Genomic DNA, 12429 nt, shown 5'->3' with positions numbered 1-12429 from the left:
GAAAGAAATCGAAATCCAAAGATCATCAGTCTCTCTTTCTTATCGAAATTTCAATGGCGTACCAGCAGCAGCCGCAGCAGCAGCAGCAGCAGACCGACACCGTGCTCTTCCCGCTGCGCACTGCGTTCTATCTGGGCAACTACGCTGCAGCCATCACCGAGGGCGTCAAGCTCGCAGGCAAGGCGCAGCTCGACCTGGCGCGGGCCATCGAGGCAAAGACGCTCGTCTACCGCGCATACATTGCACAGGTAACGAAAACCGACGTCAAGCAGACCCAACAGCCGAAACGAGGGGTGGACAGAAGACAGAAGACCTACGCACTGGCAGCCAGAGGAGCCAAAGCTGGGGGCAGAGTGAAGCGAGAGAGTGACGAGAGAGACGGAGGAAGAACTGAGATCGCAGGTTCAACTGCACCAGTCACCCGCCCTCACCTTGACCAAACTCATGTATTGCTGGATACAACAAGACGCGGGATTGGTGAAACAATGGGGGAATTGGGGGAAGGGGAGGGGAGACACTGAGAGAGCGAGAGTCAGTCGGCCACATCATCATCATCAAATCCACTCCACTTCAATCCAAACGCTCACTCAACACTCGACCCCTTTGGTCATGTTCCGGGCTTTTCTTCTGCTTTAGAAAAAGTACAACCTGGTCATTGGCGAGCTCGGCGACGCGAACGCACCGGTCGAACTCCGCGCCGTCGCGGCACTTGCGACCTTCCTCAAGAGCGAGCGCGACCAGGAGGCTGCGCTCACGCAGGTCAGGTCACTCGCTGGTGGCGCACTCAGCGCGGCCAATCCATTCGTCGCTTTCATTGCCGCCATCATGATCTTCCACCAGGGCGGCTACGACGAGGTCCTCAAGCTCCTCCACAACTCGACGCATCTTGAAAGGTAACAGGGATGCAGGCATACAGCAACCATCTTTGCAAATGGGCAAAGAAGAGAAGCATGCAATGACATTGTCAACCAATCAGTTTGGTGGTCTCTCATCGCGCTTTTGCTTTTTCTTGTCTGACTTGTTCCTTGGCTGGTGTCTGTCGCAGCATCGCACTCTGCGCACAGGCATATCTCCGCCTCGATCTTGTCGAGCGCGCAAAGAAGGAGCTCAAGCGCATGCAAGAGATTGATGACGACTCGACCTTGACTCAACTGACGAACGCCTGGGTCAACTTGGCAGTGGTAGGGTGGTTTTTTTGTTGATGTCGTTGTTGTTGTTGTTGCTGTTGTTGCTGGTGTGTCCTGGCTTGAAAAGAAAGCCCTGTGCTCATCGCTCGCGCAACGTCCTCGATTTTGATCTTGCACATGTGTGCTACAGGGTGGCGACAAGTACCAAGAAGCGTACTTTATCTTCCAAGAAATGGCAGAGAAATATTCCCCGACTGTGGCACTGCTGAACGGACAGGCCGTGTGTCATTTGCACCAGGGCCGTTTGGAAGAAGCCGAGAGCTTGTTGCAAGAGGCCTTGTCCAAGGTACATTTCAGCGTACTTGAAAAAATTGTTCACCCCCTTTTTTGTTGGCTCATTTGCTGCTTGCCTCCTTGTCCCTCTCAGGACTCGAGCGACCCAGACACGATTGCCAACCTTGTCACAGTCTCCATCCACCAAAACAAGCCTCAAGAGGTCATCAACCGCTTTGTCAACCAACTCAAGGACGAAGCCCCCGCACACCCTTTCACCCGCGATTTGCTTGCCAAAGAGCGTGCATTCGACCGTGCGGCAGAGCAGTTTGCACCACAGGTCAAGGCTTGAAAACGAAACAACGTTTTTTTTTTTTTTTTTTTTTTTTTTTTTACGGCCCTGGCGTGTAGTTGTTGGAATTGGTGTGTAGCAAAATTAGTAATCAAACTCGTTTAACATGAAATTGTTGTCAACCAAGTTGATTCATTTACAGCTTCAATATGACTCTGGTTACCTTGTTATTTTGGACCTTATGTGCAATCGTTGCCGACTTTGCCAATATTGCTGTGACTCCCATGCGCTACTGTCTATTCTTCCACTTTGGCACTCCGACCGAAATTTGTTCGCGGACTGGAAGGCAGAGATGTGAGATCTCTCTCGCTTTCACACAACACACACACTTTCTCTCTCTCTCTCTTTCATCGATCAAGTCATGTGTATTTGTGGTTTTTTTTTTTCAGTCAAATACAATCAAATGAAACAATAGTGGAGCTTTTCAAGAAGCCTTGGCAGAAGGATCTCGCAGGCCAGCAAGAGCCACGAGGTGCGCTTGCAACGCTTCCGCGCTGGACATCCACTTGGCACCGGCTTCCGCGTTAAAGCGATCAGCCTCAACCTTGTATCCAAGAGCTTCGAAGGCTTCTTGCGGCGGAATGGTCTTGCGGCCGTTCTTGAAGACCATCTTGCAAATGCCCAGAGCGTGCACCTTGCCGTTCGGGGCAGTGAATTCATGCGAGATGAAAAACCACTTTGCATCAAAGCCAACCAATCGGGTCTGGACGAGGAAGCGGTCGAACGGCTTGAATTCGGCCAAAAAGCTCATCGCAACACCGCCGTTCGCGATGCGGTAGGTCTTGAAGAGGCTGAACTTTCCAAGAACTCGGCAGCACCACGTGTAGCGACCGTAATCTGCGTACTGATTGTATCTGGCGGCGGGAGGAGGATACATGTGAGGGAATCATCACACGATTTTAGCCAAGGTTGGCATTCTCCAAGCGGTTGCTGGAAATAGCCCGAGCAATGATACATACCTCGCATTATTCATGTGGATGTTGATATCCAGATCGTCAATCAGGACACGTTGTTCTTGAGAAACCGGCTGCAGCAATGGAGCAAAACGGCCGAACCATTCAATGGGTTTGTTGTTGGTTTTGGCCCCCGAGGTACCGAGACACGCAAGATCAAAATTGTAAATCAAGAGCAAATTTAGACAATTCAAGTGAGTGAATGGTTTGAGTGCATTCAATGGTGTGAGGAGGGAAGGTGAGAGCAGGTTGTTCGCTGGAAATTTGTGCTGCGACTTTGCCAGCGATCGGAAACAACACTGCCGATACAAGAATATAAGAATTCATCCAAGCTTCCATAGGACTTGGCCTGGGATTGCTCTGATGAACTGAGCCTTGGATTGGACTCGGGATTGGCAGCAGCAGTCAAAATCCCGCTTCTCCGACCACGAGATCACCATCCGAATGAGAGCGCATCGCGAGAGTCCGAGCGCATCACAAGAAGTAGAGTGGATTGTGATTTGAATGCAATCCACTGCGATCAGGTTCGAGGAGAGGTCGGCTGACGGGGCGACGCGCGCGAGAGAGAGACAGAGCGTGACAAAGCGGCAGATTTCGCATTGCCCCAACATCAGCGACGTACCTCGTCCAAGCGAGAGAAGCGACCACGGCGGAAACCCTGCAGGGCATAGAAGACCATGCGAGCATGGTAGCCCATTGGGAAGGAGTGCAGGAAGACTGCTCCGAGAGCGAGCGCAACCACCACTGCAATCACGCCAAACATGTGAGTGATGATTGGGAACAAAGCGTGCTGAAACAGAGACTGCATCACAATCCTAGTCAAATGCAGATGATGGAGGTGTACTCTGAGTGACTGCGAATGTTGAATCATTCCTCACTTCCATTGGAACAAGAATTACATTGGCAGAACACAGACAGAAACAAGAGAAAAAGAACAAAAAGCAACATCAGTTCGAAAGCCTTCAGTTTTTACCTGCGTAATAGGATTCATCAAAGCACACCTCGACACTGTGAGTCATCTGTTTCGTTTCCTCCAAAAACAAAAAAATCCTCCTCTCGCCCATCACTTGCACCTACCATGCTTGGTGCGAAGATACTGCAGAATCACAGCGAGACCGTCCTTGATAATGTCGGCCGGAGGCTCAACAAGCTGGTTGTGGGAGGTATCCAGCGTCTGGAGCGCGCTGAGTTGGCACATGGACGTGGGGAGCTTGCTGATCTTGTTGTTGCTCACGTCAAGCTTGATGAGGCTGCGCAGGTCGCCAATCTCGTCGGGGAGGGCGCTCAGCTGGTTGTTGCGCACCTCAAGAGTCTGAAGGTTGGTGAGCATGCCGATCGAGGCCGGCAGTGACTCGAGCGCATTAAAGCTGAGCGACAGCTTGGTGAGCATCGTGAGCTTGCGAATATCGTCCGCGAGCGAGTACATTGTGTTGCTGCTCATGTCCAGCTCCACAAGAGACTTGATTTCGAGCACATCGTCAGGAACAATTTCGATGCGGTTTTCTCTGTCCAAAGCCAAAGTGAGCCGAGGTTGGAACGCGAGCGAAGCAAAGGGCGGTTTGCCAAATGCAACCAAAAATGCTCATTGCAACAAAGAAAAAAGGCGCAAACAAAAAAAAGTTCACTTACTGCAAGTACAGCTTTTTCATGGACTGCATGTTGCGCATGCCTTGAGGGATGCAGTAGGTGGTCAGCTGGTTTTGCCTCAAATCCAAAAGCTGCAGCTGCGTGAGCTGCGCGACCGAGTCGGGCAAGGTGGTCAGGCAGCACGACGACAAATCCAGACGGGTCAGACTGTTGAGCTGACCAATGTCCTCTGGACGAGCATGAGCGACAGTCAAAAGATGAGAAAAAAAAAGAGAAAACAAACAAACAACAACAACAACAAAAAAAAAAAAACACAACCCATGAACCAAGCAGAATATCAGTCTCTGCGCCCCCCCCCCGCCCCAACGCCTCGCGTACCTGGGATTTCCTGGAGCTGAGGGTTGTCCTTGAGTTCCAGCTCATTGAGACGAGTCCACGCGGAAAAACCGGCGGGAAGCTTCTCGAGCTTGGTGTTGCGCATGAGCAGCTTTCGCAGCTTCTTCCACAGCTGGCTGGTCGCGGGAAGCTCCACCATGTTGTTGTTTTCGCGGAGATCGAGCTCTTCAATGTCGACCCATTCACCGGCAGCCTTCGGCAGCTCGCGCAGGTTGTTGAATGCCAGCGTCACCTTCACAAGCTTGGAGAGCGAGCCCACCTCCGCCGGAAGCTTGTTAATGTTGTTGTTGTTCAGCAGCCATTCCTGTGTGTGAGGTACAGACGGTGGAACAACAAAGATAGGGTCAGTGATGACGAAACTGGTGTTTCAAAGCACGAAAAACAACAAAAATCGTGCGCATTTTTCCAACCTTGAGCGAAGTCAGTTGGCCAATTTCCGGGGGCACGAGCTTGATCTTGTTTTGCTCGAGGTTCAGGTACTCGAGGCCGGCGATTTTGCAAACGCACACCGGAATGATCTGCGGACGGCCAAAGAGGGGAGAAACAGAAAGACAAAAAGAGCAGGTTGGTAAACGGCGCACGGCACAAGGCGCGGCGTTCGAGGATGTACCTTCAAGTCGTTGTTGCTCAAATCGATGTACTTGAGGTTGCGCAAATGACCAAATTCGTCAGGCAAGTCCCTGCAAGGGAGAAGAGCAAAGTAACGAGGCGAATGAGTCAAGTTGCTGCAAAGAGCGAATGAAAAAAAGAAAAAAAAAAGTCCTCCCTTACTCGAGTTGGTTGAAGCCAAGATCAATGCGAGTGAGCATGACCAGCCGTCCGATGGCTTTCGTGAGTGGCGAGTAGAAGAGGCGGTTGTGCGCTGAACGAATGGAGCAATCCAATCGTGAGCCCAGTTGTTAATTGCTTCGGATCGATGTAGCAAAAAAAAAGGGGGGGGGGCGGGGGGCCTACTTACATGCATGGAGGTGGGTGAGAGCGACCAGGTTGCCAATCTCTTGCGGAAGCGCGTTGAGGTTGTTGTGGGAGATGTCGAGCACCTTGAGGGTTCTGAGCACGCCTGTCAAAATAAAAATTATTACATGCACATACATGCATTATTTCAAAGTGAGAGTCAGCATTTATGAACGACTTGAGCGGTTGGGCAAATCTGAGTCGCTGAGAGTGTGTCGGCGATTTTAAATTGCACAAAAGCACCGGCCATTCAAAGGCTTCTGTGCTTCTGCTGCCGCCATCCCAAAACAATACAATGCAATAAACACAACTTGCACGCCCTTTTGGTTCCCTATTTGTTCTTATGGTCGAGCTTGAATGATTGCATGACGGTTTGTGTTACTATTTGAATGAGATTCAACACATTCTGTTGTGGGCCTTTTTTTTTTTTTCTTTTTTTTTTTTGTGAAATGTTCATCTATGTGGCTGCATCTCACCAAACGCGGCGCAATTCCACTCCAGAGCATTCACTCTCGTCCATCATCAACCGCACACGCCGAGGTCAAGAGGTAAAGGCGCGCAGTGGTGAAGGGCAAAGGGAGAGCAGAGCCGCACTTTATTCCTTCTATTCTCGCTCATTCAACCTCCTCTCCTTCTCGAGTCAACACCCACACTTGAACTCAAGCATCTGATACGTGCAGTGCTTGTTGCCGAGCAGTGCTGGTTGTTGGGCGCAGAAGCCAACTCAAACGACCAACCACGATGAAACAAAACGCACCAATCTCAAGCGGCAGCGAACTGAGCTCGTTGTTGCTGACATCGAGCTTTTCGACACGCTCGAGGCGCTCGATGGCTGGGTTGAGCTCCTTCAGCTGCTGCTTGGACAGGTCGACTGCCTGCTGCGACTTGAGCTTGCTGAACTGCTTGTCGGCCGTGTTGCCCATCTCGCTGTTCAAAGACAATACAATGCAAAAAAAAAAAAAAAAAAAAAAAAAATGACTGGGACTTGCATTGCGGTTGCCAATTGAAGCAACTCGCCAATAAAGGTGATGTTGATGTTGAGATGCTCAAGTGTTGAGAACGACAACGTGCTGATGAACGAGGGGATGTTGCGAAGTGGTAAAAAAAAAAGGGGGTGCAAAATTCAAAGGGCGAGGAGGGGAGCTGAGCATGAGCAGCACAATGCTGGTCGGTGACTATGGACAAGCACAAGGATCAGAAATAATAATAATCATCAGAGTCATAATGAGAATGGATGTTGTCAGTCATTCTCGCTCTTTTGGACAGCACATGGCATCCGACAACGACGACGACCGAGGCGACGAAAGCTGGCTCGACCATGATGCCGCTGCTGCGAATGACCATGATGATTATGATGATCATGATCATGATGATAATCATCATCATAACGACCATGGCCTCAACCACGATGACGATCTGGGTGACCTCCTTGCGGGCATGGCAGAGGCAGCCGAGCATGAGTGCAACCAACACGACAGCAACAGCGTTTCTGATGACCGCCATGCGGAGACGGATCACCAGCACGACAACGACCGCGACAACAGCACCAATGTGACCAACGGCAACAGCTATGACAATGACGAGGAGGATGACGAGGACGACGAAGTTGCGCGACTGCAGGCGCAGCTGAACGAAGCGAAGGCGCGCAAGGCGGCGAAATTGGCGGGAAGACTGGAAGCGAGCTCCACGAACACCACTGCCACCACTCCCACCGGCAGCGCAGCTCAGCCAGCACTACGAGACACCAACCACGACCGAGTTACAGACGCCTCTGACGGCCCACGCAACGCGTTGGCATTCACAGCGCAGACCAGCGAGCGCAAGACCGCCAGTTTCCCGCCAAAACCAGCCACGCTCGACCCTCAAGCCCCGCGAGCCCCGACCGCCCGACCACCAGGCTCCGAGTCATCTGCCACACAAAGCACTCCACTTGGCACGCGGATCAATCGAGTAGAGCAGCGAAATCTAGCCATTTCTGGGCATCATCGCTCCACGGACCAGAGTCCGCCAACTGCTTCTGCTGCTGCTGCACCTGCCAGACAATCCACGGCACCGCTGCAAGAAGGCTTGACAGAGCTCGAAAAAATTCGCATGGAGGAAGATACCCCCGCGCGGTCGACACAGACACCCGAGCAACGCGCCGCGCACCGCGCCGGATTGAATCAGCTTCGCTCCGGTCTCGGTGATGATGCCAAAGATCTCAGTCTAGGAAACGCGTCCTCTCGTAGCGATACTTCAGCCGCCAGTCAGAATTCCCCAGCCCTCAAGCCCAGGAGCGACTTTTTCAAACCCGCCTTCACTACGCAATCCTCCCCAGCGCAAAACACACCGCCAACAACATCCTCCAGCCCTGCACACGCTGCCAGTACTCCTATAGCGACGCGCCATGTGCTGGCCGTGTCAGATCCCCCTCAGGCCGCCAAACCGGCCTTTCTCTCGCCTGCGGATGTGCTCAGCAACGCGGATCTTGCTCCGCCACGCGCAACGACCAGCATGATTGGCCAAAAGCGCCACGACAACGTGTCCCTGTGTGTCGAGCCGTTCTCTGGCCTGCGGCTTGTCAATCGTGTCGTCCCCGAAGCATCGTTCGCCGAAATGGTTGGCGGTCGCCGCAACATCCCACTCGTGCAGCTGCAGTCGCACGTTCCCCTCGTGATACGCGGTCTAGCATCAAACCCACCTGTCGTGTATGATTGGTTTACTATCGGCGTCCTCTGCGACAAAGGGCCAGTGCGCACGACCAAGAATGGCCAGCCATTCGTGTTCTGGACGCTGGTCGATCTCAAGGGCAACGAGCTGAGCTTGTTCATGTTCCAAAAGGTTGCCAGTGTGCACAACAAGGAGACCATTGGCGCCGTGTTTGCTCTGCTCAATCCACAGCCGATGCCAGCCAAGGGCGGGACTGGCGCCCAGCCCGCCATTGAAAGTCGTCCAAGCGTCAAGATCGAGGAAGCTGGAAAGCTTCTCAAGCTGGGCTCGTCGGCGGATTTGGGCTTTTGCAAGGGCAAGCGAAAGGACGGGGCCAATTGCACCATGGCGCTCGACGTGACTGGCGGAGACTACTGCAAGTTCCATGTTGCCAAGGCGTACAAGGAAAAGCGGTCTGCACGCATGGAGCTCAATTCAAACTTTGCCCCCAAGGTGTTTGATAATGGCTGGAAGCAGCCTGCACAGACTGCTGCAGGCAAAGCCCCGCCTCCGGTGGGAGTGTTGATCAATCGAACTGCTCAGGCTGCAGCGTCCTTTCGATTCGCGGCTGACGGCTCACCATTATCCCACCGTGCTGCCGCTGCCATCATGGATTCCCAAGACGGTATGACGGTCATGCTGCAGGATATGCAACGCAAATCGAGCGACGCCGCGAAACAAACAGCGCAAAACCCCTCGGCGCAACAAGCCGCAGCCGACCCGCTGGCGCAGGTTGTAAAGTTTTGCTCACCAAGCGCACGCCACCTTGCCAGCGAAGCAGCTGCCGAACGCGAGAGCGACTTGAGGGATTCACAATCCGAGCCCAGGTCGTTGGAGCGCGGCGGCAGCTTCAACGGCGTGGATCGCGCTGACAGGCAGACGGGGCGCACTGATCCAGCCATCGTCAGGCAGCTGGGATTTGACCCGTATCACCGGAACGGGCTCGCCAAAGACAATAACGAGACTGGCAGCACGTATGAGCTTGTCAAAAAAGCCCAAAAAATCTTTCAGACGCTGCCCGGCACCCAAAGCGACGCGTCCGGTCTGCCTCAGCTTTCTGCGTTTGGCATGGGACTACAGCCTGCTCAGCGCACTGTGCAACTGTCGACGACTGCCAGGCCTGCTGCCAAAGCTGGCGACGAGTACGATCGCAACCTGGCACTGGCCGTTGCGCGAGTCCGCATGAACGGTCCAATCCAGCGGCAAGATCCGAACGCCATTCCACGAGCCAAGCGCTCTGCCGTTGATCCCGCAGCGCAAGAACACGGTGCTGAAAACATGTCGCGGTCGTGTAAGTCGTGTTGGCCGGCGTGATGTTGCACAGCTCCACTGAAACTCATGATTGTTTTTTGCAATGTTGTTTGCAATGTTGTTGGTGGTGGATTTGCGTCTACACAGCAGCCGAGGCTGATCCAGACTCGCAGAGAAACTTTGATGCCCATGCCGTGAAACGATCGCGCCTGTCAGGGGTGCTTGGCGAACTGGACGAATCGAGCAAGCAAGAACTAACGGCGGCGAAATCGACCCACGTCGATGCCGCCAACACGGAGCAAATGCGCCGCTTCCGCGACCAAGTCAGTCACCTGGAAGAGATGGACAAGATGGTGGCCAAGATGGAGGAGCAGACCGAAGCCAAGATTGATGGCTTTCGGTGTCGTGAGGTAAGCAGGCTGTCGACTTTGCTCTCTTGTTGTTTTGCATTTTCACGCTGACTTTGTGCATTGGATCGTCGCCCTTTCCTGCAGTGCAACTACACGGATGACACTCCGCACGGCGACTGTCGCAAACAACAGCACTTTCTGGAGCGTGTCAAAGTTGTCAAGCGGTGGTTTAGCTGCGTAAAGTGCAAGTTCCGTACCACCACCATCAACCAACGGATTCCCATGCAATCGTGTTCGCACTGCGATAGCAATCAATTCGTGCCCGCGCCCTCGACCAATGTGAGTAGATTGTTTCCCTGCATGAACTCTTGCTTGGCACACTGCAATCTCACCACATCGGTGCTGTTCATTCGTTCGTGTTCCAGGTGAACAAGTTCAAGCCAGCGCGGCGCCCGGACGAGGAGGGATTGCAGCCTCGAGGGCTCGAGGTCGCCAAGTACGGCGAGCGGTTTATTAAATAATATTGCAAAGTAATTTCTTTCGATTTGTAGAAAAACAGGACGCGTAGCAATGACGCGAGGATAAGGGTAATTGTAACAATAAAAGGAAAGAAAAAAAATTGAAGAAAACTCTCGGGTGGCGAAAAGGCACACCGAAAGAGTAGAATAGAAAACGCGAAAGAAGAAGAAAAAAGTCGAGATGGGCTGCATCACGAGTAAGCTCCGTTGAGTTGAACCGTCAAGATGCAAAATCTTAACAGCCAGCTGCATAACTGTGGCTATGGCGAACAAAATACTGATGAAATCGACGCAGCGATTGAACAATGTCCAATCGCAGGTGATCCAAAGATAGCCGCGAGAACCAAACAAGACGAAAAAAAAACGAAAGAACGAGCAAGAATCAGAGTTCACAAAGAAGGAAAACAATTGACGAAAACAAAAAGCCAAAAAAGCAAGAGAAAGAAAAGAAAAAAAGAGAACAACGGCCAAAGTGGACAAACACATGAAGAAAATGGCTGCCAGCGAAAAACAGCAAGGCCAAGAAAAACCATCCACCATTGCTCAGACGACAGACAATAAAGCGCAACGGAGAGACGACATGCAACTAAATGGCTCTGTCAAAGAAGAGGAAGCGTCAGTCCGCCAGGCAAACCCTGCATTGTGACGCAAGTCACGCTGCAGAGCAGCTGGAAGAATCGAGCGAGCCGCAACCGACCACAAAACACCAAACACAAAAAAGAAAACAAAGGAGGCAGATCGCGTGTTGAGGTCTCGTTCCGCGATCAAAGACTGCTCGTTTCGAGTCGCCAGTAAAACATCTGAAAGACAATCAAAAATACAAAAACCGTTCGAGCTTTGAGGAAGCTAGAGTACCAGAGCCGCGTGCATGCTTTTGACGTGTCGTCCTCACCCTCGCGGATGCAAGACGCCACGGCGCCGACAACTGCACCATTCACAACAACCTTCATGAATTGCTTTTTTTCTTCCAATAAGAAAAAAAATGGGGCGGAAGGCAAACTGACCAGTTCCGAAATGGTTGAAAAGCGTCACTGCAAAGGATGTCAAACACACCGTTTGGAGTCTTTGAAAGCACCCCTGTCCAACAGCCACAAACACACAGCAAACCAAATACAACAGCCCGTTGTTGCGTCGTCGCCTTGCTGCTTCTGATAGAAGCGGACCATAGGCTTGACCAACAACCACTGAGACATTCAAAAAAACAGGAGCCTCCCGCACGGACAGAAAATGGCCATCCAGTCGCACCGATGCAGGAGCATCAGTGGGTCGAGGGAAAAGAATTGGGGGTGCTGTCTTTGTCAATGAAAATCGAATCGCAAGAAGGTACTCCTTCTTTCAGGCCACAGTAGGGTGCAAGAATCTTCAAACCACTTTTTCCCCAACTTGCCCCCGAAGAGGAAAGAAGAGGGAAAGCGAAAAGTGTTCCAGATCGTACGTCGCAACCAGCGTCCAGAATACACACCGTCAATCCCCACTTCCCAAAATCCGAACTTTGTTGTAGGACCTGCAGCACGCGTCCAAGGGCCGGGAAACGCAACGCCATCTTTTGTCCTCCGACCAGACCGACTACCTGGTTGCATCTTTCCCCCGCCCCGAAAGAGCGAGGAAAAGAAACGAGTACCAGTCACCAACTTCATAATCCAGAAAATATCGCCCAAAACCACAAAAGTGCTGTTTTGGGGTGCGCCACCTAAAGGTCCAAACCAAACTAGACCCTCTCACAAACTCTGGTCGACAACAAAGGACAAACATCCATTTCAAGCTGCATTAGATCCATTTGGCAAGGCAGTGACCTCGTTGCATGAAACCGCGCCGATCGCAAACATCAACGCATGCCGGCGTAACCCTTCGTCTCAAACAGTCGACCCAAAAAAGTCACAGCTCGCCCGCTTTACGAGTCACCACGGCTAGTTTCAAAGAGGGTCGGGCCTTCTAGGACACAACACGTTCACCCAAACAGCAAGCAAGGCGTCCGATTCA

General features: G+C 52.3%; 3 protein-coding genes across 3 annotated transcripts; 2 read left to right on the top strand and 1 right to left on the bottom strand.

The window, feature by feature from the left end:
- Positions 1-34: 34 nt before the first annotated feature.
- Positions 35-1766, top strand: CAOG_01622 (hypothetical protein). The gene is made up of 5 exons (XM_004364433.2): positions 35-248; positions 637-893; positions 1046-1181; positions 1318-1473; positions 1555-1766. The coding sequence occupies exons 1-5, from the start codon at positions 54-56 to the stop codon at positions 1750-1752; spliced, it is 942 nt and encodes a 313-aa protein (XP_004364490.1). The 5' UTR covers positions 35-53; the 3' UTR covers positions 1753-1766.
- A 1776-nt stretch (positions 1767-3542) lies between these two features.
- On the bottom strand, positions 3543-6611 carry CAOG_01621 (hypothetical protein). Its single transcript, XM_004364432.2, has 9 exons — positions 6400-6611; positions 5647-5748; positions 5460-5550; positions 5299-5368; positions 5099-5206; positions 4671-4992; positions 4335-4521; positions 3783-4210; positions 3543-3678 (listed from the first exon to the last, which is right to left on the bottom strand). Exons 1-9 carry the CDS (start codon positions 6563-6565, stop codon positions 3668-3670), a joined length of 1485 nt encoding a protein of 494 aa, XP_004364489.2. The 5' UTR covers positions 6566-6611; the 3' UTR covers positions 3543-3667.
- Positions 6612-6895: 284 nt separating this feature from the next.
- CAOG_01620 (hypothetical protein) lies at positions 6896-10558 on the top strand. The gene is made up of 4 exons (XM_004364431.2): positions 6896-9621; positions 9729-9991; positions 10076-10270; positions 10357-10558. Exons 1-4 carry the CDS (start codon positions 6912-6914, stop codon positions 10450-10452), a joined length of 3264 nt encoding a protein of 1087 aa, XP_004364488.1. The 5' UTR covers positions 6896-6911; the 3' UTR covers positions 10453-10558.
- Positions 10559-12429: the final 1871 nt, after the last annotated feature.

The sequence above is a fragment of the Capsaspora owczarzaki genome (genome assembly GCF_000151315.2).
Source record: "Capsaspora owczarzaki ATCC 30864 unplaced genomic scaffold supercont2.2, whole genome shotgun sequence".
NCBI classification, from domain to species: Eukaryota; class Filasterea; order Ministeriida; family Capsasporidae; genus Capsaspora; species Capsaspora owczarzaki.
This window is presented reverse-complemented; position numbering and strand designations above follow the sequence as displayed.

Coding starts and splice junctions, on each gene's coding strand:
- CAOG_01622 (XM_004364433.2), top strand. CDS start 54: ATGGCGTACCAGCAGCAGCCGCAGCAGCAGCAGCAGCAGACCGACACC. Junction 249..636: donor ACCGCGCATACATTGCACAG/GTAACGAAAACC, acceptor CTTCTGCTTTAG/AAAAAGTACAACCTGGTCAT. Junction 894..1,045: donor AACTCGACGCATCTTGAAAG/GTAACAGGGATG, acceptor TGTCTGTCGCAG/CATCGCACTCTGCGCACAGG.
- CAOG_01621 (XM_004364432.2), bottom strand. CDS start 6,565: ATGGGCAACACGGCCGACAAGCAGTTCAGCAAGCTCAAGTCGCAGCAG. Junction 5,207..5,298: donor TGAGCAACAACGACTTGAAG/GTACATCCTCGA, acceptor GGCCGTCCGCAG/ATCATTCCGGTGTGCGTTTG. Junction 4,522..4,670: donor TCAGCTCCAGGAAATCCCAG/GTACGCGAGGCG, acceptor ATGCTCGTCCAG/AGGACATTGGTCAGCTCAAC.
- CAOG_01620 (XM_004364431.2), top strand. CDS start 6,912: ATGGCATCCGACAACGACGACGACCGAGGCGACGAAAGCTGGCTCGAC. Junction 9,622..9,728: donor TGAAAACATGTCGCGGTCGT/GTAAGTCGTGTT, acceptor GCGTCTACACAG/CAGCCGAGGCTGATCCAGAC. Junction 10,271..10,356: donor TGCCCGCGCCCTCGACCAAT/GTGAGTAGATTG, acceptor TTCGTGTTCCAG/GTGAACAAGTTCAAGCCAGC.